This window comes from Gymnoscopelus microlampas (genome assembly GCF_963454915.1).
Source record: "Gymnoscopelus microlampas genome assembly, chromosome: 8".
NCBI classification, from domain to species: Eukaryota; Metazoa; Chordata; class Actinopteri; order Myctophiformes; family Myctophidae; genus Gymnoscopelus; species Gymnoscopelus microlampas.
The window spans coordinates 58,219,342-58,246,612 of NC_139945.1; the positions used below are offsets into that span (position 1 = coordinate 58,219,342).

General features: G+C 41.1%; 2 protein-coding genes across 2 annotated transcripts in view; one reads left to right on the forward strand and one right to left on the reverse strand.

The window, feature by feature from the left end:
• LOC311050670 (uncharacterized protein) overlaps positions 1 to 27,271 on the forward strand; it is a gene marked incomplete at its 3' end in the record, with an annotated part of 728,236 nt that overhangs the window by 686,353 nt on the left and 14,612 nt on the right. The gene's annotated exons all lie outside the window — the stretch shown is intronic.
• The window catches only part of timm50 (translocase of inner mitochondrial membrane 50 homolog), a gene marked incomplete at its 5' end in the record, with an annotated part of 57,426 nt that overhangs the window by 28,354 nt on the left and 1,801 nt on the right, over positions 1 to 27,271 (reverse strand). Inside the window, 3 exons of the mRNA XM_084065401.1 lie at positions 15,099 to 15,120; positions 21,385 to 21,416; positions 24,765 to 24,912. Of these exons, the coding sequence (XP_083921527.1) occupies positions 15,099 to 15,120; positions 21,385 to 21,416; positions 24,765 to 24,912 (202 nt within the window). The remainder of the gene's footprint in view (positions 1 to 15,098; positions 15,121 to 21,384; positions 21,417 to 24,764; positions 24,913 to 27,271) is intronic.

Below are 27,271 nucleotides of genomic sequence, written 5' to 3' on the forward strand. Positions count from 1 at the left end.
CCTCTAGAGAGTGTGCATACAAAGTTTTACACAGATCGGTACAGTTATAGGTAAAAAACACTAATCAGCCTGTTATAGCGCCACCATGAGGCTGATTTTGAAATTTTCAAGTAGCATTTCTTCCTTGACGTAGTGGGAATGTGCGTGCAAAATTTCACGGAAATTGCATGCTGTGTTCATGATTTGAGGCATTTTGTTCAAAACGGAGCACTCCCGCAAACTTTGGAAGGCAATTTTTGCCAATCAGGATGGAATATGAAAAATCTGAAATGAGCCGTTTCTTTTAATGACTATAGAGATACTGTGTACCGATTTGGGGGATTTTTGGCCAAAATTATTACTGTTCAAAAATGTGTTTTGCACAAATCGGCCTCCTGGTGGCGCTATAAAAGGCCCATGTGAAGAATTTGGAGCAGAGGTTCGGCTTTGGCATCCAGGGACTGTGATCAAGCCAACGGTGCCAGAGATTAGCTGTACACAGACAAGACAGAATGACACACACACACACGGACGGACTGACGGACGGACAGGGGGTAAAACATACTCTCTCGCCAAGCCTTTCGGCCTGGCGGAGACAACTAGAAAAAGTGCTCCTCGGAGCACAGGTCTCCGCCAGGTCAGGTAGGTTATTGTGGCCTCCTGTTGGCGCTATAATAGGCCGACGTGAAAAGGGTGCCATTTCTTCTTAGGCCTTGCACGGCAATCGGACACTGCATTCATGATTTGAGGCATTTTGTTAACATTTTTTTTTGTTGCTAAATTAGACCTGCTGGTGGCGCTATAACAGGCCAATGTTAAAAGGGTGGCATTTGCTCCTCAACATGGTGTGAATGTGTGTGCAATCGGACACTGCGTTCATGATTTGCGGCATTTTGTTCAAAACAAGCCTCTACTGCAAACTTTAGATGTCAATCATAGCCAATCAGGATGTAATATGAAAAATCAAACACATCCGTCTTGATCACATGACTATAGAGATCATCTTTACCGCTTTGCGTGAAATTTGGCTAAAACCGGAAGGAGTAATATAAAAAAAAATGTTTTACATATGTCGGCCTCCTGGTGGCGCTATAAAAGGCAGATGTGAAAAATGCAGAGCAAAGGTTTTCCTTGACCTCTAGGGAGTGCACTTACAAAGTTTTACACAGATCGGTGCAGTTATAGGTAAAAACACGAATCGGCCTGTTATAGCGCCACCATGAGGCTGATTTGAAAAATTTCACGTGGCAATTCGTCCTCGGCATAGTGGAAATATGCGTGCAAAATGTCAAGGAAATTGCATGCTGTGTTCATGATTTGAGGCATTTTGTTCAAAAGGGAGCACTCCTGCAAACTTTGGAAGCCATTTTTAGCCAATCGGGATGGAATATGAAAAATCTGAAAGACCTGTTTCGTTTAATGACTATAGAGATACTGTGTACCGATTTGCGGGATTTTTGGACAAAATCTGTAGGAGTACTGTCAGAAAATATGTTTTGCACAAATCGGCCTCCTGGTGGCGCTATAAAAGGCCCATGTGAAAAGTTTGGGCCAGAGGTTCTGCTGTGGCATCCAGGGAGTGTGTGTGCAGTTTCACAGCGAGCAAGCCAACGGTGCCGGAGATTAGCTGTACACAGACAGAATGACGGACAGACGGACGGACGGACGGACAGACAGGGGGTAAAACATACTCTCTCGCCATGCCTTTCGGCCTGGCGGAGACAATAAAACGAGTTGCAGCAGACCAGCAGTTTTTTCTGGTTGTTTGTTCCAGATATGTGGAGCATAAAAACTGAATGCTGCTCCTACGCGTTTAGTTCTGATTCTAGGTTCTAGCCACAATCATGATTTTATACATTTATGTGTTGGGCAGCCTTTAGCACCGTTTAGCGTGAGCACAGCCGAGCGAAAACAAAGCGGCGGCCATTGAAATGTGTCCATCTACAAAACAAAAAAAGACGCGAGCCCTTCAACCACCGCTGTTGCTTTCGTTTTGAGTGTCGAAACACACCGCTGTTCAGAGATGCTCATAGGCCTGCGTCCTGCGTCTCTGACGCACCGTATTGAAAAAGGACGCATTCATGGCACCGTCGTTGCGTCCGTGGGACGCACTAGAGTTTTCTCCAACAACAGAGAAAAATATAAAAATAATTCGCGGTAAAATATTTTTTTTACCGCGAATATTTTACAAATCCACAGGACACCACTATTTTGCATGGCCACGTCCTACTTCATCCTACTTTATAAACAATAAAATCACATAGAAATCGTCTTAGAAAGACGATACAAATATCAATAATAATCCACGGGAGCCGCCATTTTGCGCATGCTCAGACCGAATTCTTTAGGTAACGCGTTTGCGTGTGACACCCGACGTCCGCGCAGTTGAAACGTGACGCTTGTAGATCTGCTATTTTCGGCTGCTAGGGTTCAAGTGGTCAATGTAAAAAAAAAAAAAAAAATCATATCACACAATGATTTGGCGGACCCCCTGTAGTAACTCTGAGGACCCCCTGTTGAAGACCCCTGCTCTACTCTATTTAATCTAAATTAATGGATAAGTTAGAGAACTGCCCCTGTATTGTCATTACAGCATTTCCTTTAAATCAGTGGTTCTCAACCAGTGGTCCTTGAGGGGGTTCCAGGGGGTCCCCAGCAAAAGGTTTTAATACATTTTCAATCCCTTTATCCATATTGTATATGTCGGCTATTCAAAAATAGTAGATATACAATAAATAAAAATAAAAGATTAATGTTAGTGGCACCAAAAAGATTCTGAGGGCAACACAAAACCCCCCGTTGACAAAGCCGTCCCGGGGGGCACCAAACCGGGTCCAAGCACCGGGCACTAGGAAAACCAGCCCAAAAGAAACGACTATTAGTGGGGGCTGTTAGTGACACGATACTTCACTTTGTGATACAAGCGCCAAATTTTCCACAAAGTTTCTTCTGGACCTACTTGTTCACAAAAGCCCGTTAGCCACCCAAAAAAAAACAATATGGCTGCCATTTTCCAAAATGGCTGCCGGCGAAAGACATGCTATGTGGTTTTTGACCTGGATTGTGATTGGATAATCCAATTTTGATTATTTTGGCATCAGAACATAGTTTTGACTCCCCCCCACCCCCTCCCCCCGTTAGCCATGCAAAAAAAATATATATGACTGCCATTTTCCAAAATGGCTGCCGGCGAAAGACATTTTATGTGTTTTTTTACCTGTATTGTGATTGGATAATCCAAATGTTTTCTGAGGGTGTACTGTAAAAAGGTTGCGCAGAATGCGCACCATTGAGCTAAGGGACTAACGGGACACAGGTGGAGAAATAAAACTAATCACAAGGTAATGAGACAAGACAGGAAACGTTACAACAAAATAAAACGAACACAACAGTAAAGTAAAAACTAAGTAACCACTTAAAACAGGACAAACAAACACATTACAAAACAGTACTGTACTGTTATTGTACAGCACTGTACTTTACTCTACTGTACTGTTCTGTTATTGTACAGCACAGTACTATACTGTTTTGCTATTGTACAGCACAGCACAGTGCTGTACTGTATTGTTATTGAACAGCACTGTACTGTACTGTATTGTATTGTTGTTGGTTACCAGTTCACGATTTAGTGAAGAATCTAGGCCCTGAAAAATCCATTGGCATCCTTTCTTTCACACTTTCACTGGATGTGATGTTGTGTCAACCTTTCGTGGGAAAAGGCAAAAAGACAGAAACCCGGTAAGTGTGGCCTGAAGTGTCTCATGTCTTCCAGAAGCTCAGTCAATACCCACCAGTAACAGTGCATGACAAGAACAGCACTGGTGATGGGGTTGATGATGCAAATTTTACCTGTTTGCATGGAAGCAGAGGTCCTATGATGCCATTCCACCTACAAGGGCATCTCTTGCACATCATGTGAAGCATGCCACTTATCAAGTTGCCCCTGTCTGAAGCCAGGTAACTGTATGGCAAATGTCATACAGAGAGCCCTGCCAGCTGGGGATGGCGAGCAGATGATGACATTTGGCAAGTAGCGTGGATGACACTCTACAATTGCCCAGATTTGTGAACAACTGACAAAAGCCGGTGCAAGACTGAACGTCGTGGTAGATGCAAGTGCTACCGCTTTGGCGTTCAGTGCACACAGCTGCCTGCAAATGTGACGATTAGAACAATTTGTGATCCAGACATTGGGTGGGGGGGGGGGGGGGGGGGGGGGGACTCATATGTTGATACCAAAATAATCAAAATCCAATCACAATCCAGGTCAAAATACACATAAAATGTCTTTCCCCAGCAGCCATTTTGGAAAGTGGCAGCCATATTGTTTTTTTTTGGCATGGCTAACGGGGGGAGGCGTTATTATGAATCCCACGCCGCGTCCTGGATTTAGACCCGCCTTACGTGTCTGATTGGCTCCCCGGCAGGCATAGTTTTACTGAGGTTAGGGTTAGGGTTAGGGTTAGGTTTAGGCATAGTCTTACTGAGGTTAGGGTTAGGGTTAGGGTTAGGTTTAGGCATAGTTTTACTGAGGTTAGGGTTAGGGTTAAGGTTAGGTATAGGCATAGTAGCAAAAACGAGAACTGTCAATCACAGCGACTACTGACCAATCACAGCGCCCGCTCAGCGGGTTTGCCACGACGCGGTGTGGGAATCATAATAACGCCGGGGGGAGGGGGCGGGGGGAGTCAAAACTATATTCTGATGCCAAAATAATCAAAATTGGATAATCCAATCACAATCCAGGTCAAAATACACATAAAATGCCTTTTGCCTGAAGCCATTTTGGAAAATGGCAGCCATATTGTTTTTTTTTTCGCGTAGCTAACGGGGGGAGGGGGCGGGGGGAGTCAAAACTATATGTTAATACCAATATAATCAAAATCCAATCACAATCCAGGTCAAAATACACATAAATGTCTTTCGCCAGCAGCCATTTTGGAAAATGGCAGCCATATTGTTTTTTTTTCGCGTAGCTAACGGGGGGAGGGGGCGGGGGGAGTCAAAACTATATGTTAATACCAATATAATCAAAATCCAATCACAATCCAGGTCAAAATACACATAAATGTCTTTCGCCAGCAGCCATTTTGGAAAATGGCAGCCATATTGTTTTTTTTTGCGTGGCTAACGGGCTTTTCTGCAAAAGTAGGTCCTAGGCATTGTTCATGCCAAATTTGGCGCTTGTATCACAAAGTGAACTATTGTAACATAAAAATGGACTTAGTGGCCCGCACTATATGGGCCACATGAGCATGAGGGGTAGGGTGTGAATTGGTGGGAATTTTGGTGGGACTCATAAAATGTCCCTGGGACCCATCTAAAAGACCACCCTGGGGTCCCAGGACCCATTACATTGAAAACCTAGCAACATCACTGGCTGTTGCAATGAACGTGTACACGCTGTACTGTCGAGTTACAACCGTGCCTGTGCCTCTGCCTCTCTGCAACGGAGCAGCCACCCAGCCACAGGGTTGCCAGGTTTGGCTCGACTAACAAGCAATGCACACACAATTCGGTTGCTTCTTGCACTTTGCTTTCGCTTTAGTTCTCCGATGTGCGGGCCAGGCTACTAGAGCCCCGTGCGCGGCTAAAGGCCCGGACCTCTAGTATAGTACAGTAGAGACATACAAGAAATAGGGAGAGAGAGACAGGGGGGACAAGCAGCAAAAATGGTCACAACTTGCTGCATTAGATCCTATATGTGGCATGTGCCTTAAGCAGTAGGTTTAAGCCATCAGCACCTCCACAATCTTAACATTTTGAATAATTGTCATAAAAATTATTGTCATTAATGACTTCATTGTGGTTTTTGACATTAAAGGTAGGGTAAGTGATTTTCTGGTTAAAATAAGTGTTAATAGCTCTATATTCTGATAGTACTCATTGCTATAGAGTGTTTGCTCAGTAAAAGGAGTCTCCATGTCTCTCCAGGTCTTTATAAAACAGAAAATGCATTTTCGTTTCAGTTTCAGTTTCATTTCCAATTTTATCCAATCAGGATAGAGAACTCAATCAGGATATAGATTAAACAAGTGAAATTGGAAGTGATGACACTAAGAAATGAGCAGACACAATTGGAACTGGAACACTATAAAAAATGAAGCTTAAAAATGGGTACTTTCTCCTGATTGGCTGAGATTTTGACAACTACCGGAAAATGTATTTTCTGTTTATTAAAGAGCTGGAGAGACAGGGAGACTCCTGTTACTGAACAAACACTATAGCAATGATTACTATCAGAATATAGTGCTTTAACCTTTTAACAAAATACTTTTTGTTTTAACCCAAAAATATCACTTTTTTTTCACCTTTAAACACTGGAACATGTTTTAAAAAAGTATCCTTTACTAGACCATACCCGGTCGGCGCAGCGCATCCGTGGGGGGATATGCGCACATGATCTGGCAACCCGGGAGGCAGTTCGTCCCATAGCTGGGCAGCCCCGTAACCATGGCGACAGTGTTTGACACAAAAACGCGAATAAGAAGCTGAGATTTGATGAAATTGAAAAAGGGGCTTCACAGTTGCGTTCAGATGGTAATGGTCAATGGCTGTGTGCAAAATCAGAGCAATTGGTCCAGCCAGTGAGGAGAACCGGGTATCTTCACTCACGTACTCACCACCACTACAGAGGTTACTAGAATTATAGTATGATGTTTTGCCTTTCAGGCTTTGTAAACAAAACTTGCACAGGGCACTTGTGACAAATGACTTAAATATATAAAGAAATTACCGACAATGGCTGGTACCATTATATAAAAATACATATAATGTACCATGGTCGAAACAGGGTATAATATAATAATGTTATTTTAAAAACAACATAATAATAATAATAGCCAATCTACAAGCTCACACATTGTGATGCGATGTCGTGACCTTGCAGATTGGCTATTTCCACTATTTCGGAAAATGTAAAAAAAGAAATCTTCAGCAGATGAATTTATACAGATTAAGGAAACAATTCTGACGATAAATCAAAAATTCACAGGATTATGTCAAATAATAGCAATCAGGTGATTATGTAATACCAGTGACTAGGGATGGGACAATATGAAAATGATATGGCACAATTATTGTGGCAAAAATTATTGTGATTAACGATATTATCGCGATAATCAAAATATACAAAAAACTTAAAATGCCACTTTTGTTTAATCACTTGAACGCCCAGCATACTATTCTGCGACAAGGAGTGGATGGAGCTGCACATCTTCAGATGATGATATCTTGGGTTCTGAACATGTTTTTTAAAAAAAAAAAAAAAAAAAAATGTTTTGTTTTTTCACTATTTTTTCAAAAACACGTGAAACACGTTAATGGCACCCAGCGCCATAGCGGTAAAAACACGTTAATGGCACTCAGTGAGTTAAGTTTTCTAATTGTAATGGAGTAAGAGTAATATTTGCCTCCGGGATAGAGTGAGTGGAGTAGAAGTAAAAGTATTTAAAATTGGAAATACTTTAAAGTAAAGTAACACAATATTGTACTTGAGTACATGTACTTTGCACCTCTGTCCTTCAGCAAAACAAACACGACCTCTAGCCGTGACACGCGCGTTCAATCAATACAGCACACACCAATGGCTGGATGATGGCAGTAAAGATAGGCTTGCTCACTAATGCGTCCAGCTGTCTGTGGACACTGGTAATGCCTACTAATAAACACTTCATTTCCCAGGGGGCCGTGGGGCTCATTAGTGCAGAGTGGCGTGTGTGTTTATGCGGCGGTGATGATAGTTCCCTATCCTCACAAACACACAGGTGTTGTTAACTAACCCCTCCCCCCTGGGGAATAGACCCACGCCAAACACACCTCACATCAAATGGGGAGCAAGTGTGTGTGTATGGGGAGGGGGGGCAATGCATTAAACACAAGAGCCCTAGCGTCCCTAATCTGGGCATGTCATAATAGCATAATAGGCAAACATTCGCTGAAAATAGCACACCTACAAGCTCACTACGTCACACGTTGTCAACTGGTAGAGCTACTACTATATATATATATATATATATATATATATATATATATATATATATATATATTTTTTTTTTTTTTTTTTTTTTAATATTATTTATTTACTTATTTTTCCACACACACACTTCCAGACTGAGATAGTTTAACAGACTGAGATGGTTTACTTTGGACATGTACAGAGGAGGGGTAGTGAGTATATTGGTAAAAGGATGCTGAGGTTGGAACTGCCAGGCAGGAGAGGGCTAGAGGAAGACCAAAGAGGAGATTTATGGATGTAGTGAAAGAGGACAAAGTTAGTTAATGTGAGAGAAGAGGAGGCAGAAGACAGGGTGAGATGGAGCAATACGATTCGCTGGGGGAATAGCCGAAAGGAAAAGATTCCCTACTAAGCATTTCCTACCTAATATCTGTTTTTGACCTACTTCTATAGTTTTTTACTTTTTTAATCTATTTTTTCATTTTTGTAAAGCGATTTATACATTTTTTATTGGAGTTGAGTATTTAAATATGGAAATTGGCTTGGAGTGCAAATAAAAGCCGCCTCATACTGTCAGTATGACACAGTTAATGTCTCTAATTAGTTTATGATAATGGTTGGGGGAGAAAGTGGGGACAGATGACATTTGTGTGACTGTGGAGGAAGTTAAGACAATGAAGAGCCCCCCACCCCCAAGGAAGTCCATGCACTAAACACTTCAGTCATTTTGTACAATCCAAGCAAAAAGGACAGAGGAAGAATCTCTGCCGGAAAACAATCAGCGTTTCCGTTGCCTTTCCATCATTTAGAAGAAGCAATTTCGACATGTTGTGTAATGTGTACACAGTAAAACATAACTCTTTCCTAGTGGCTTGCTCAAGAGCCTCCAGACTGGCTGTCAGTAAGTGATAGAAGTGTGGTTTGTGAAATATTGTCGCTGTCGGGTGCAAACGTCCAAAACTGCAACTTTTCAGGATTCTAATTCAAAAATAGAATCTACAAGCTACACATCTACAATTGAGGGCACTGCCCCTTAGGCTATCTTAACCCATTAAGACCTGAAGCCGATTCTACAAATGTCTTCTAAATCCTGACCGTTTAAAAAAAAAAAAAACTTATGTTGCTATATCAGTGGTTCTCAAACGTTTTCATAGTTGTCAAGGACCCCCAAAATGATATGTATTTGGCCACGGACCCCCCATCTCCACTCGGTGCCGCGCTATGAGCTTGTATATCTGCTATTTTTGAATTGCCAAAGTGTAAAATAATGCTTTTTTTTTTTAGCTCAAATCGGAACATTACACAGATGCGTTCCCGGTCTTAATGGGTTAAATACCAATCCCATTTTGATTTGCTTAACCCGGTCTTCTACCATGAGCCATCTCAGACTAGCAAAGTGTGTTGGAATTAGGTGGGCCATGGGGCTTAAGTCCGAGAAGTCAAATCAGTTTGTTTTGGGAGGTCTGAAGCTTAAGTTTTTAGTGACATTGAGATGTTTGGAGAAGCAAGGAGGTGCAAGCAGAGAGAGGATAAGAGTGGATGGGAAGAGGAGGAGGAGACCAGTGGGGTGAGGAAATGTGTCTATACTCTCCGGGGGACTGACCTTTGAACCCTGGCATCAAGCTCATTGTGGCCCCTGACATCATGATTGGCCCTCATTACACTGCAGGATGGGAGGGGCCTCGTTACACTGAGGAGTAGGGGGGGGGGGGGGGGTACCACTCAAGCGTTAACCTGTTAAGACCGGGCACGTCATTTTAAGATTTCTTACTTCAGTGTTCTTGCTCAAGGACACTTCGACACCAACTCACAGGGAGCCGGGGATGGAATAAGTGGTACTCGTACACTGAGTTGGTGATACTAGCTGTTACAAAACTATACCCGGGGTTAAAGTGAGCTAGCCTTTATCTTTATTTATTTATACTGCAGAGTATATTCTGGGCAAGTCCAGTTTACACGCCGGGGTATAAAACAGTTTAACCCATTAAGACCGGGAAAGAATCTGTGTCATTTTTAGATTTCTTTGGCACAGAGTGCCGCGATATGAGCTTGTAGATCTGCTATTTTTTTTTTTTATTGTGGAAAATGTGTGCAAATCTTTGAATATATATATATTTTTAAAGCAAACATTAGTAACTCAAATCTTTGCTTCTGGGAATTCTACAAAATGTCTTCTAAATCCTAACAGTTTTCTGAAAAACGTACAGTATGTTGCTATGCGAGTGGTTCTCAAACTTTTCCATGTCAAGGACCACCCAAAATTATGTATTTGGCCGCGGATTCCCATCTCAAAATAGGTTGTTCCAGGGACCCCCAGAAGCACAGATCGGAGTTAAAAATGTTAGTCCTAAAACATATATTCAAAGATTTCCACAAAGTTTCTACGATTAAAAAAAAAGAAGCAGATCTACAAGCTCATATGAGCTTGTATATCTTCTTTTTTTTTAAGTTTGGCCAGGGGTATATTTTGGTCTGTTACACTAGGGTCAAACCCAGAACATTGTGATTGAAAGGCAAGAGCCTCTAGTGACCGAGCTACCCCGGTACTACATTCACAAATTAAAAATGTTACAGTTTTAAACACTTGTTGTGGTTGCCCATGGTTTTGGGGCAACAGTAAAAGGTATTTGTATGACTATGATTAATGCTGGCTAAACAAACATGAAAAACATGATTAAATCACCATAAATATGGAACCAGGTTCCAAATTCAAATGACAACAATAAAACAAGGTAGATAAAGAGCATGATACCAGCACTCACAACCAGTGGTGCCAGAAGAAGTACTCAGATATTTTACTTAAGTAAAAGTAGCAATACCACAATATAAAAATACTGTTATTAGTAAAGGGCCTGTGTTCAAAATGTTACTTGAACAAAAGTATTGGCATCAAAATATACTTTAAGTACCAAAAGTAAAAGTACTCGAATGTTTGAAAATAGCAGATGTATAAGCTCACAACGCGTCGCGATGCGTTGTGAGCTTGTAGATCGGCTATTTTCAAATAGCCAAGGTATAAAATAGGACTCAAGTGGTTAATGTATATTTTATAATATAATTTATATCTGCAAAGTAACTAAAGTTTTCAAATAATTGTAGTGGAGTAAAAATACAATATTTGCCAATATTTCCAAAGTGCTGTAAATTGGAAATACTCCAGTAGAGTAAAAAATACTTTCATATAAATATAAAACTATCCATTTATAAAAAATAAAATTGTACTCAAGTACAGTACTTGAGTAGCTGACCAGCTACGTTATTGCCACATGTGTGTGGAGGGTTCTGTCTGTCTGGGTGCAAAGGTAGGAGTGAAAATGTATAGAATTTCATAGATTTGGGCATTCCATCTGTAGGAAGCAGAATGGATTTCAAAATGAAGCTCTGAAAAGAGAGCAGAGTAGATGGACAATTATTTTGGACATGTTAAACATGGTGAAGTCAGGGGGAGTCTAAACTAATCATTTTAAGAAGTAGGTGGGACTCGTATAATGTCCCCGACGCCCATGGATGGGCAGATAGATGGATGAATAAAGAGTAGCCCTCTGGGGGAACTGGGGCGAGATGGATTGATGGATGGATGGGAAGGGAGAGATGAAATGGTCCTCGGAGACAAGAGTTATTGATGAAGAGGATCCTAGGAGACAGAGTTATTGACGAAGAGGATCCTCGGAGACAGAGCTATTGATGAAGTGATTAATAGAATCGGTGTGTAATCCTAATTCGTTTAAAACACGAGCCATCACTCACACCAAATCCATCCCACAGCTGTCTCACACACACACGTGCGCGCAATCCTTCAGACTTTGACAATAAGCGCAATAATACCGCGGTCGATTGATGCATACCGTGAGTTACAGGAGTGCATATGCTGTGCGATTTAAAATCTAAGCTTAAGGGCAAGTAGTTCAAATGAATCATTCCATATGATCGGGTGGTAGTGCTACACTGTTACAAGATGTAGTTATGATGCATATTGACTGTTGGAAACTTCTTATTCAGCATTGTAACCTATTTAAACTGGGAAGACTATAGTTCTCAAATTCTGCCCGAGCCCGACCCTAACCGACCCGTCATTTTTGGGCCGGGCCCAAAATCTATGCTAATTAGTCGGGCCGGGCCGAGCCTCGGGTTCCGTGAAAAATATAAATATATAAATCTATTAACCCCAAAAAAAGAAATGTCAACTACCCCTAGCTGCCTATAAGGCAGACGGAAATGGCAGTGAATGTGTTGGATGCAGCTCAAAGTGAACTTTCCTCAGGTATCTAGTTTGTCGCCATCTGACCTTCCTAGCCCGTGTTATTAAAGAAAAACTGACGACAATGGGCAAAACTCAATCGAAAATCGACGATCAAAAATCGGCGAAGTGGCCGTTTTCAAGATGTTTTGGCCATTATCTCTGGAACAGAAGGTCCAATCTGCTCAGTTCAAAGCTTGTTGGATGTGTCACTTTGAGGACATTAAGCACATAATGACCCCTTTTCGGGTTTTGGGGCCTAAAAGTATGCCAATTGTTCAGCGGGCCGGCAGAGTAGGGCCAGGCCTTAATTTTCAGGCCCGTTGAGAACTCTAAGAAAGACACTCGACCAAGCCGGATTCAACGCAGTGGATTCAAACCCCTAAACTTTTGTATTATTATATACTTTAATTTTCTCCTCTTAACTAAGCCTAACAATGTTCTTGAAAAGCACTTGCTTTTTGTAAAATGTTGCGTCAACTCAATTCTCGCTGCATCCACCATTATGCCAGAATATGTTCTGGCTGCTTCAGGGGCAGTGGTGGAAAAAGTACCCAAATGTTTTACTTAAGTAAAAGTATCAATACTGCAATGTAGAAGTACTCTGTTACAAGTAAAATCTGCAGAGTAACTAAAGTTTTCAAATAATTGTAGTGGAGTAAAAGTACAATATTTGCCTCTGAGATGTAGTGGAGTAGAAGTAAAAGTATAGACAATTGGAAATACTCCAGTAAAGTAAAAGGCCTGTGTTCAAAATGTTACTTGAGTAAAAGTACAAAAGTATTGGCATCAAAATACTTTTAAGTACCAGAAGTAAAAGTACTAACATGTTTGAAAAGAGCAGATCTACAAGCTCACAACGCGTCACATCACGACGCGTTGTGAGCTTGTAGCTCGGCTATTTTCAAATAGCCTATGTTTAAAATAAAGTGGTTAATGTTTGTTTCATAATATCATAATTTATATCTGAAAGGTAAATAGTAACTAAAGTTGTCAGATCATTCCAGTGGAGTCAAAGTACTATATTTGCCTCTGAGGTGTAGGGAAGTAGAAGTAAAAGCACTGAAAACTGAAAATACTCAAGGAAAGTAAAGATATGTTAAAATTGTACTTATGTACAGTGCTTGATTACTTTCCACCACTGCTCAGGGGTCACTTGACTAATGTTCTCATCTCTGATTGGCTGATGACAACCCGTTGCCGGTGGCATAGATTGCTCCCTAATCAAACCCATGTACTGTTGTAAAACCCACCACCTTTAGACAATAGGACATTGCATTAATGGACAGAGCTGTAAAACATGAGTTAGCTTTATGACTTCTGGACGTTAGGGAGCAACCACCCCCCCCCCCCCACACACAAACCCCCAACCAGACACACACCTAATTTATGTTTGTAGGTCTGCTATTTTCCAACGTGCGACACCATCGCATGACAAAGTATGAATGAGGCTTGAGATGGGCAGATGGAGAAGAGGAAAGGAGATAGGTGAAGACTGAGAGCAGTGGTGTAAAGTAACTACTACGTAATATTTTACATTACAGTATTGATACTTTCACTTAAGTAAAAAAATTGAGTACTTTTTCCACCACTGCATCTCTGAGGGATGGAGGTATGACAATACGTCCAGTGAATTAGATAGACAGACAGTATATCAGAAACTAACCATGGTAATTTGACAATTCTCCCTTTTATTTCTCCGACCACTATTATCTCCAAATATTTTAAGGCTGCTTGAGTGGTTATGGTTCGATAACTAATGTTCTGCAATACTGCAATGTGGAAGGACTCCGTAACAAGTAAAAGTCCGGTGTTCAAAATTGACTTGAGTAAAAGTACAAAAGTATTGGTATCAGAATGTACTTAAAGTACCACAAGTTGTGAGCTTGTAGATCAGCTATTTTCAAATAGGACTAGGTATAAAGTAGTAACTAAAGTTTTCAAATAATTGTAGTGGAGTAGATGTAGTGGAGTAGTTACTTTACACCACTGATGCTCTGAGATCAATACATGTGCCAGTGTGGCATCACCTTCACACTACAACATTCCACTAGTACAGTGGCCCTCATTTATCAACGGAGCGTATAAACCGGCGTATATTTTTCCATATATTCGGCCGTACACCAACATCGAAGTCACATTTATCAACGAATCCTACACAGCCGATCCGAGCATACATTTGGTCCCAGCCTTGATAAATCTCACGTCTGAAAACGAGCGTCATTTAAATAACACACCCTTAAATATTCTCAAAACACCCCGATTTTACGACATGAAGAACCAGAATACGACCAAAGAAAGAGTTTAGCAGGCTCGCCTCGCTGCCTGTCACACACACAAACACACACAGGCACGCACGCACGCGCACGCCTCTCTCTCTCTCTCTCTCTCGCTCGCGCGCCCAACTGTGTCTTTCATAATCCGTTACGGTATAATTTTTGTCAGTCACGTAGGCTTGTAGCCTACATGAATGACATTATGATACAAATTACATCGCCATGAATGTAATACGTTTGTATATTTATTTGCAAAAAAAAATCAAAAGTAAAAGTACTCATTGTGCAGAATGTCCCGTTTCAAGTTTTCAAATGTATAAAAATGTTTCGAAAATAGCAGATCTACAAGCTCACATCGCATCGCAACGCTCTGTGAGCTTGTAGATCGGCTATTTTTAAATGGCTGAAATTTACATAGGGCTGAAGTGGTTGGTTAATGTATGTTTTTTAATAATAATCAAAATCTACAAAGTAACTAGTAACTAAAGTTTTCAAATAATTGTAGTGGAGTAAAAGTATTGAAATTGGGGCAATACTCCACTCAAGTGAAAAATACCTCAAAACGTACCTTAAGTACAGTACCTGAGTAAATGTACTTAATTACTTTACACCACTGGACAAAACTAGAATTGAGCATGAATACACTTACCACTGTCAAACTCATCTGGAATCTGTGAGGAAAAGAGAAACAAGAGATGAGTAAATACGGTAAGAGAGATGACATAATAGTTACACATCTGTAACAGTCAATGCAAGCTAGACATTTTGATAAACTATGGTGTCAATTGGTGACTCTGAGCTGAATCAGATGACGTCCCAAAAGGCTTCCTCTGGATATATTCAAACCCCACCATGCTGCTGCCTCTCATAGGCAAAGTGAAGCAGTTCTTCCTTGCTCTAGTGTCCTAGAGTCTAGGACAAACATTTCCTCATTTCAGTGCTTCTCAAACCGTGTGTCAAGAAACTGGTGTGCCATTTGACAAGTCCAGCTGTGCATTGGGACTACTTGACGACCACACATTAGCATTGCAATATATAGACAACTTTTCAAAAAGTTATATATTACTTTATATTTACTATTACGTTCAACCTGGCGTTCCTAGGTTGGCCATGTCATTTTTATATAGATATATAGATATACACACACACACCTGTAAACATTTTGTTTTGATTCGGAATCCCAATCACCAATAATACACAGACTCACACATATGTAGCATCTGCAGTTCTGTATGTATATAATGTACTCAACCCTCCACACGCACACACGTGAAAAAGCAACATGTCTCTGTGTTTCAATGGTTAACTGTACTGCACATATAAAGGAACTTGCCAAGAGGTCTTCTAGACCATGGTAACTTAATTCAATAATTCTATATATTGACATACGTTCTCGTGCTGCAATATCCACAAATGTGCCACCTTGTCTGTACAAAGGCAAAATGTGCAACATATAGTTTAGAATGTATGTCAAGTAAACAGCCTACAACCACCCCGCCCCCATGCAACTTAAGTGTAAAATATGTTTCTTCTGTAGAAGCTCATGGAAGAAAGAGAACTAAACTATGATATTCATAGTAGAGTCACTCCCCACACAAAAAGGGTGTAGGGTGCCCTCTTGTGGTAACAAAGTTAAACATCTTATTTTGTGTTAAACTTCAGGACAAAGGTTATACATTTATATTAATAAATGACAGCACTGGTTGGACAACTAATATTAGGTTAACATCAATATAAACTCATGTATTTGCCTGTAAGCGGTTAGAGCAGTGTGTGACACATAGTAAATACAGCTAGACAATGTAGCCGTGTGAGACACTTGGTAAATACAGTGTGTGTAGCAATGAACAAACACACTAATCCTAATACAGGGGGACTTTCACACAAGTTGCTACAGCCACCAATATACATAGAGCTGGAAATGAAAATAGCAGATCTACAAGCTTGAAACGCATTAAACGGCCCCCGTGTGTGTGTGTGTGTGTGTGTGTGTGTATGTGTGTATGTGTGTGTGTGTGTGTGTGTGTGTGTGTGTGTGTGTGTGTGTGTGTGTGTGTGTGTGTGTGTGTGTGTGTGTGTGTGTATATATATATGTTACAGGTAGATTGGCATTCCAGGGAGAATGGAAAAGAAGCGCCCCCAGGCAATTCTGTAGAACCAACGCTAGAGGGCAATAAAAGACAGACATGAGTCCCACACCACACACGCACGCATGCACACGCGCACAAACGAGCACGCAAACACGCAAGCGCGCGCACACACACACGCGAAGCACAAGGGGGCGAGCCTGAGGGGGCGGGCTGGCGGGCTATGTTAGTGCAGCGAGTGGCAGTTGGGGCAGACCATAGAGGGGCAAACACAGTCCCCACAACATCATTTACGATTCTGTGCCTATCGGTACATAACTCGGACGGCGCTCAGTCGACTAGCAGACCATCGGCCGGTCGTCGCGGGCACTCGCGCCTGGAGGCGCTTGGGAGCAACTCCTCGGCCTCAAGGTCTGCTGAGTCGGCGCGCCTCCGTCATGGTCCAAAACTATACTTTATTTATATATATATATATATATATATATATATATATATATATATATATGAAAAATAACAGAAAATAGTCAATCTTTACACTCATGCAGAAAATGGCCAATCTAAAGTGTCTAGGTAGCGCTGTCGGCAGTGGTGCAAGGTAACTAAGTAAATTTCCTCAAGTACTGTACTTAAGTACAATTTTGAGGTACTTTTACTTTACTGGAGTATTTCCAATTGTCTATACTTTTACTTCTACTCCACTACATCTCAGAGGCAAATATTGTACTTTTACTCCACTACAATTATTTGAAAACTTTAGTTACTAGTTACTTTGCAGATGTTATTACATTATAAAACATTATATACTTTAGCCCTATTTTATACCTAGGCTATTTGAAAATAGCCGATCTACAAGCTCACAACGCGTCGCACGTTGTGAGCTTGTAGATCTGCTATTTAATTATACTTGTTAACTTTATGAACTTTAATACAAATACAAATACAGTAACAAAAAAAGACAATAGAATTTTGATACTAGTAGTAATTAAAGTGGGTCATGTTTGCATGTTTAAATTGTAACAGCTGAAATCAATAATATATCAGTATTCCGATATTAACCTGCAGGCCGCATTAAGTGAAGGTGGGGGCCCCGGGCTGATGTATGGTCTAGTGCATTACGGTATCCGTATCAGCTCTGTCTGACACCGACAATAAGCCTCTCCGACCTACTTACTTACTCAGACCTACTTATAAGGTCACAATGCAGAAAATAGCCAAATGCCTCACAAGTTGTGAGCTCATAGATCTGCTATTTTTTGCGTGTGACACATTATCACACAGAATCAGTATACAGGCCGTTTTAAACACCAAGATTGAAATAGCGTTATTGAAAGAGTGTGTGTGTGTGTGTGTGTGTGTGTGTGTGTGTGTGTGTGTGTGTGTGTGTGTGTGTGTGTGTGTGTGTGTGTGTGTGTGTGTGTGTGTGAGTCATATGACACATGAACCTGTTGATTGCTTATAACAAGTCAGTATGAAACCTGATAAACACTGTAGTAAAATGTTAACAAAAGCAACTACATTGTATCAAAGGCTTAACATAAGTTGTTACGCTGCATTGAAGCACCTACTGTATATCGTCTCTGTCAGGTGGAAACGCAATGCATTGTGAGCTTGTAGATCTGCTATATTCAATAAGTGCTTAATTAATGTTTTGTAATAATAATCAAAATCTACAAAGTAACTAATAACTAAAGTTTTCAAATAATTGTAGTGGAGTAAAAGTACAACATTTGCCTCTGAGATGTAGTGGAGTAGAAGTAAAATTACAGAAAATTGGAAATACTCCAGTAAAGTAAAACTACCTCAAATTTGTGCTAAAGTAAAGTTTTTATAATGACGAGAGACAGAGAGACGTGGTGCGACAATAAACCTTGAACTGGTCTGCAAGGACAAAGGCAGACAGGACAAGATATGAGTGTGTCATTCCATGGCTTCTAACTTTCCCAGAGACCACTAATAGACGACCGGCACAAGCCTGGTGTCACACCTACGTGACAAGTGTGTCCTTCACATGGACCAGGGCTCATTTAGGATGTCACAGGTGAGATAAGTGTGCTCTTTCAAGGGTACAATTAAACGTACCAGAGTGTGTGTGGGCTACTTTCAAGTACTCCAGTTTCCCAGGCTCACAGCTCTTGAACGCATGACAAAAGCCAATGTGACAGCGTGTGTTCCTGGGAAGACAGACTGCTTTGAAGGCCCCCCATCAGGGAAGTGTGTCCTTTGAAGGTCAGACAAGTCTGTGACAACACACACATGCTTGAGACGCCTGCTCTGAAAAACGGAATGTTTATGTCTGTGTGAGCGTTGGGCTGTGATGATCAGGACATTTTAGATGATGATTAATTGTTAAAAAATAATGTGATTTATGATGTAATTGTGTTTTTAGAAATGAAAATTGGGACACAATGACATAAACGAAAGTTACATTTATTTTTGCCTTTTAGGCTTCGAAAATAAAATCAGTTAATTATTTACTTAGTGGCGGTTCCGAAGCTTCGGTGCCGAACACGGTCTGAACCGTGATTTCAGTCTTTTTGTTTTTTTTGTTTTTCTCCGCGCGGGCGGGGCTAGAGCAGCTCTGGGAGCACCCATTGTAATCCTGCGAAGGAAGTGCCAGATCGCTCACCGGAAACACCTTTTTTTCCCCATCCGGTTCCTGTCTATTTCCTACTTTGAAACGCCTATATCTCCGAATCTGTTTCCTGTGGGGAAAAACGGTCATGCGCGATGCGCGATTCCCCCCCGCGTTGTAACCCGCGAGGGGATGTTATGGTTCCAGCCTGTAGCCAGGCTCATGGCAGAACATGAATCGATGCTTTTTTTTGCGTGGATTTGCTTGTAACGCACGTGGAAACAACAAACAGCAAAGCGCAGTCAATGGGAGAATGCTGGCACCCACGGTAAGTTGTTATGAAAAAACGCTGGCACCCGATGTGTTAAAAAAAAATCATTTTCTTTTTTTTTCGTTTGTGATACGTCGTCTAATCAATTATTAGACGACAATTATTGCTAAAATCACAATTAGCGCGGGTTGTCAAAATTGGACCCGTGCAGGACTCTGCTCCATGTTAATGAATGCAGCCGTTCTCACTGGCCACGCGCGGACGCTCCACTCACGCACGTAAAGATTTATTTTCCAGCTCTGGCCGCCAACAAAAGTTTGTCCCTGTGCATTCTTAAGTCCCACTGTGGCCAGGTCTGGCGAGAACAGTCTCGCACAAACCTGCACGTACAATAAAGCGGTGGGTCAAGTGTTACACCATTATAATGAAGGAAGAGTTCCTAATGATGTGAAGGAGGTGCATTAGCCTGTGAAGGGTTCTTCCTCCACCTCACACCTCTGCTAAACAGCAGCATTCACATCTACCCAGCAACACCACCCTTCATCCACACTGTTACTTGAGTCACAAACCAGCGGAGGAAGAGAGGGGACATTAAAGGTGACATAAGTGTGCCTCTGAAGTGAGCTTACAGATCACATCTAGCTGACAAGTGGCTGCTTTTAGAAGGCCTTGTAACTCTATAGACATGTAAAGTGCTACAAGTGTGCCTTTTGAAGTCACCTCTCCTTTCCCGTACTTACGACCCCAATAAGTGACACTTTGGTTATTCAAAAATAGCAGATCTACAAGCTCCGCGCTATGAGCTTGTAGATCTGCCATTTTAGAAAAATCGTGAACATTTGTGAAAATCTTTGAATAATATATTTTTTAAAGCGAACATTTGTAACTCAAATCTTTGCTTCTGGGGGGGGTCGCTGGAACACCATAATTTGAAATGTTCCCTTTAAAAATATATATATTCAAAGATTTGCACACATTTTCAAAATTTTTCAAAACTAGCAGATCTACAAGCTTGTAGCGCTGGACTCGCTGCCCCGTTATGAGCTTGTAGATCTGCTATTTTTGAATAGCCAAATGAATCTTAAAATGACAGATGCTTTCCCGCTCTTAAGGCGTTAAAGGTGACATAAGTGTGCCTCTGAAGTGAGCTTACAGATCACATCTAGCTGACAAGTGGCTGCTTTTAGAAGGCCTTGTAACTCTATAGACATGTAAAGTGCTACAAGTGTGCCTTTTGAAGTCACCTCTCCTTTCCCGTACTTACGACCCCAATAAGTGACGTGAGCTACATGTCACAGCTAGATGAAAAGTATGCTATTGCCAGTTCTATGGTGCCATGAACACGGGTCATATGAGGGCCATATGAAGTGACATGTGTGTCCTTGCTTCCTTGATATAACCCTCAGTCAGACAGACAGACACCACTGAGATCATACAGTATACCGTTTTCCTATGGAGCTTCATTTTACTTCTGTCTGTCTTTCATTTTTAGATTTCTTTGGCTATTCAAAAATATTCACGATTTTTCAAAAATAGCAGCTCTACAAGCTCATAGCACGGCACTCGGTGCTGCGCTATGAGATTGTAAAGCTGCTATTTTTGAAAAATAGTGAAATTTGTGCAAATGTTTGAATGTATATATTTTTAAAGCGAACATTTGCAACTCAAATCTTTGCTTCTGGGGGTCCCTGGAACAAAATATTTTACAAAATTTTGCTTAAAATAATAATAATATAATTTAATAATTCATTAATAATCAATTAATAATTAATTAATAATTGTATATGTGCTATTTTTGAATAGCCCAAAGAAATCTAAAATGACAGAGATGCGTCCCCAGATTGAATGGGTTAAATAGTAACTACATTGGATCCATGAAACACATTATTACACACTATTTTCCCATTTAAAAAAAAAAAGTAACGGTTTTGGACATGCAAGGTTTCCACCTGACACAGTGATGACACAACAGTGAATGGTGTAACAGTGTGTAGGTTATACATACCATGTTTCCTTGTTCATCCACTGAATTACTGCCTGCAAGAGAGAAATACATGAGTTCAAACTGCAGTCAACCTGCCTGTAGCACAACTTATGTTTGGACAGGAAGCTACAGTAGGCCTGCAAATATACATTATTTTCTTAGCTTTTATTCTGTCGATTCTTTTTTGATTCATCAAGGAGTGAGATAGATAAGACATATCAGATCAGCTATTTTCGTAATAATAAATCAAATGTTTTTAGACATTTTGAAAATGTTGGGGGAAAAGAAAAAAGTAAATGTGTGGACTCAGTTATGTAAGGACTCTTAAGGTATGGTGGGGCAACTAAATGTTAACTAGTGTCAGAAGATGCTAAAAGGTTTGTTTCTTTCATTTATAAGTGTTGTACTGCCATCTAGTGGTCATATGTTGCGTGTGTTACCTGTTAGTTCTTCGATCGATTGAATACTTTATTTAGAAGATTGCAGAGAAAAGGTACATGGAAGTACAGTTTACAGTACAAGGTCAGCTAAAATGTATCGCTCATAAAAGCCGCAATAGCTTGTTTCAAATGAGATCCCCACGTACTCTGGTGTTTGTAATCATCTTGGATGTACTAAAGCAGTGGTTCTCAACCAATGGTCCGGGAACCACCAGTGGTCCTTGAGGTTCCAGGTGGTCCCCAGCTAAATGATGGAGAGTTGGTAACCAAATGGACCCTTATAGATCTTTAACTCTTGGACCATTTGGTTTCATTTTACGCTCTCAAGAGTTACATTATTGTTTATTATTATTGTTAAACATCTGCATTACTTAATTTACAAGACGTTTACACAATTAGAGAATGTAGAAGAATTGTTATTTTGATCAACGTCTGCCTGTTCTCTCTCCTAATGGTACCAACATCAATACAGCATTGAATTGTGGACAAAATCTGATCAAACGGTGGTCCGTGGCTCAAATGCCAAATAAATAATAGACCTTGATATGAAAAAGTTGAAAACAAACTCCTCTGAGACACAGAGAGTAGACAGAACATGGTGCCATCCAAGGCCATGGGCAATCCGTCTGCCCCCCAAAACATGATGTGCTTCTCAGGCCACGGCGTGGCCTGAGAAGACGCCCAGACAGGCCTGTAGGCCAGACTCACTACTGAAATCAAATACAAATGAGATTTCCGGAGGGAGGGGTTTACCAAGCTACCAATGTTCAACAACAGAAACGCAATTAATCGTAAAATTTCACAATCGTGACAACTCTAATTGACGATGTCCGTTTCTCAAAAACTACTAAACTCGTGGGGACATTTGGCCTTCACAAGTCTAACTCTTTCCACCTTGCCAGCCAATGCTCCATCAATGTGTGGTCGTAAACTCAGCCACCATGAACAAAAGACATGCAAAAGTAACAGAGCTTTGTACCATACATGCAAAACACAGAAATGACTACATTATCCTTTTAACCACTTATACCTGACATTGTCATACAATGAAAACAGCACAACATTAGTGTACATGAAGCATATTACAGGCCTACTGTAGGCCGTTTCTGAGCTTTTTTGCTTGCGTCATCATGACCCAAATACGGTCACCAGGGTTAATGTGGCTACAACACTGTGAGATAAGTTCAAACTGATAAAAAATACAATGAACTGAACACTCAAGTCAGCTCCACCCATCTCCAACTTCTCATTGGATGCAGGATATAAAAGACACAGTGCCATGATTTAGGTACTTTTTCTGTTTTGCCTAAAGACTGAATGTCTACACCTCTAGACCAGTGGTTCTCAAACTGTGGATCGGGACACCCATGGGGATCATCAAATGATTTATTTTGTTTTTGGTGGTTCCCCAGATGATTTTCTTAATGTGCAAATTTGTCACTCAACAGTATACATCAGGGGTCTTCAACAGGGGGTCCTCAGAGTTACTACAGGGGGGCCGCCAAATCTTTGTGATTTTTACATTAACCACTTCAACCAAGCATCCCTATTCTGAGGAGAACGTTAGCCAAAAATACCAGATCTACAAGCACACAACGCCTCACGCTGCGAGGCGTTGTGCGCTTGTAGATCTGGTATTTTCGGCAAAGAGGTTTGGTGTAGGGGGGAAAAAGAGCAGACCAAGTACAGAGTGGGTCAAGTTTACTTAGTATGGACGGATTATGTGGTTAAAAGTCTGAAAACACACATTAAAATGAATCCAACACTGATGGACAGTGCATTCAAACAAGTCTATGAAGCTATCTATGAAATCTATGAAAAGATTATATTCTATACAATATATATTGGGGGTCCCACTCCCTGCTTTATCTCTCTCTCAGCCAAGGGGTTGTACAGTACATACAGTATGATTGTGTACAGGGTATCTGCACATTTATAAAAGTAAAAAAGTAAACAAACAAAGAAATTGTCAAACATTAGCCAAATTGTCAAATATTACTACTTCAGAAAGAGGCAAAACTTGTGAAACTAGCTGATCTACAGGCTCACAACGCCAGATCTGCCATTTCTCTAGAACCAGTGGTTACCAATCATGTTCATGAATCACCACCACGTCCACTTGGTACCCATTTGGATGTGGACCCCCCCATTTGAAGAGATATTGTGACAGGGACCCTCATAAGAGAAGATTGTTGCTGTTAAGATTAGATTTAGTGCAGAGTTCTAAAACTGTCTGTAATAATGCACATCAACCTGGGGGATCCTTGAAATGGAAAAAGGTTTGTGAATCAGTGCAATAGATCAGGGGTCTTCTACAGGGGGGTCCTCAGAGTTGCTTACAACGGGGACCACTTGAACCCTAGCATCCCTATTCTGAGGGGAACATTATCCCAAAATAGCAGATCTACAAGCTCACAACGCCTCGCAACGGTGTAGAGGGGAAAAGGAGCAAAAGGTACAGAGCCAGGGGTCAAGGCAAGTTTACTAAGTATTGAGGGTTAAAGTGGTTAAATGTCTAGGAGAAAAAAAACACGTTCATTTACACAACACTTATAGTCAATGAAGCTATCTATGAAATCTATGAAAAGGTTTAATCTGCAACACAATTTTATACAATATGTAGTGGGGGGTCCCTGCTTCATCCGTCTCTCAGCAAGGGGGTCCTTGGCAGTGTTGCCAGATTTTGTGAGAGAACCAAGCAACCAGGTTTAGGAACACAAGCCCAAAAGAAGCAACTATAGGCCACATGAGCACTTTAAACCTATACACTGTATACATCGGCTATTTGAAAATAGACGATCTGCAAGCTCACAACGTGTCGCATCGCGATGCGTTGTGAGCTTATAATAAGCCAAAGTCGCTTATAAAAGTCGCTTATAATAAGCCGCCAAAGTCGCTTATAATAAGCGGACATGGCCTGAAGAACGTTGAAGACCCCTGCAATAGATAAAATGTACTGACCAAATATGTAGACCATGCCCACAGTTCCACCCAGTCCCATGAGGCCTGTGAGTCGTAGGAGCATCTTCTTAGCGTAGGCAGTGTTCTCCTTCTGTTTCTGCTTCTCCTCTCCTCCTGTTGAGCCCTGAGCTTCATCTGGAGGAGGACCCTGCACACACACACACACACACACACACACACACACACACACACACACACACACACACACACACACACACACACACACACTTTAGCTAGAGTCCGACACCTTTTTCAGTCAGTGGTTCCCAAACTGGGGAACAAATTTTGTTTTTTGGGGGGGTTGATTAGCTTAATGTGCAACATTGTTTGCTCACTCAACAGTAAGCAAACCAACACAGTATAAGTGTATACAGGGTATCTGCACATTCTAAAGTGACAATGTCATGACTTTTAAGACCTTTTTAAAGCCAAATTGGCCAAATTCTACAAGATGATGACGGCTCGCACTGCGAGGCGTTGTGAGCTTGTAGTTTGGCTATTTTCACAACATTTATCTGTGGAACCGAGTCAAACTAAATGTAATGCCTACAACTCCAACTAAGTGATCGTCAGGGTTGGGGGTCCCCAGCTAAATTATGTTTATATATATTTTTGGGGGGTCCCCAGTTCAAATATGACATCACTTCGCTTCCAACGTCCTGCGTATCGGTCGATACCGAGTACCGATCCGATAGCAGTGTGTGATTTAAAATCAAATCTAGGACTGTGGTTCTCAAAGTGGGGTTCCTTGAGGGGGTTCCAAATGGTGCCTTACAGGTGTGTAACTGAGAGTGTACAAATGGAACCAAATGGACCCTTACAGATGTGTAACTCTTGAGTGTAAAAATGGAACCAAACCATGTGTACACCATCAGAGTTATGGGGGTCCTTGAAATTAAAAGGTTTGAGAACCGCTGATCTAGTTATAAATAAAAATGTAAACATATATATAAAACAGCAGTGCAACATCAACTGAAGCATTCAAAATATTACTGTAAATGACATACATCATCATGTGATACATTATGTTGTATCAGAATGGCATAGACTGGCAACTCACCAATACCAGTATTTTCACCGGCTTCGAATGCTATCAATGCATTGAATGGGACATTATCACGTTTTATCAGACCATTGAACGGGCGAATAGGTGACATACTGACCTACACACGATTTATCAGACCATTGATTGGGCGTAATCAGGAGATACTGACCTACCGAAAGCAGAGCAGCACCCACAACATGATTTACCATTCTGTGCCTATCGGTATATAACTCAGACGGCGCTGAGTAGAGCGAACGTCGGAACGTTCAGCACGGCAACTCGCTCGCTTTAGCTCGCTCGGCGGTGCTTCTCGTGGCTCCAGTTCGCTTGAGACTGCACGTTTGTGTCATGGTCCAAAGCTAGACTTTATATAAGTCATGTACAGTAGGTCAGTATCTACTGAACACCCAATGAATGGCCTGATGAAACGAGGGTAGGTCAGTATGTCGCCTACTTCACCCATTCAATGGTCTGATAAAACGTGATAATGTCCCATTTTTTTTATTTGTGCTAATAATGCAAATGAGCGGACATCCGAGCACAACAAACGGTTGATCTACACACAGCGTGCCAATAAACTCTGCGTGTGTGCTCTATATGGCAGTGGTTCTCAAACTTTTTCATGTCAAGGACTGCCGAAATTATATGTATTTGGCCACTGACCCCCCATCTCAAATATTTTGTTCCAGGGACCCCCGGAAGCAAAGATTTGAGTTACAAATGTACATTTGTAACTCAAATAGCTTAAAAAAAAAAATATGTATATATATATATTCAAAGGTTTGCACAAATTTTAAAGATTTTTCAAAAATAGCAGATCTACAAGCTCAGAGTGCCGCGCTATGAACTTGTAGATCTGCTATTATTGAATAGCCAAAGAATAAAAGGTTAAAATTAGTGTGATGCTATATGAACACATTTTGGTACCCCCTGGTACCCCTCCAAGGACCCCTGGGGGTCCCCGGACCCCACTTTGAGAACCAATGTTATATGGACATCACCATATCTATATCCAAAGCGCCCCGCCGTGCAAAAAAAACGCTCTCTGTGGACACCAGCGCCTAAAGCGGCACTAAATTTCCTGTTTTACCGCATATTTGAACCTGGGTCTGCCTGTGCAACTTAAGTGTTGAAATGTTTCTCTCTGAGCTATTAGAGCCTGCCTGCTTGCTCAGAGGATACATTTGATTTTGACCTTCAGGTGTCAAACCAGAAACAGGATCTAAATGTCACTAGAAGATCAGGGAGACCAGATACAACCACCCCCCAACTGTAGACGATATGTTGTATTAACATACTCTACCATACAGATTGGACAAAAGTTACATAATATATCTTTAATATGGCCAACTAATGCAGTGGTGGAAAAAGTACTCAAAGTTTTTACTGAGGCATTGGCTCTATCTGAGGTACTACTAATAAACAGTTTGTTTGTACTACTAGATATAGCCATATTCACAAA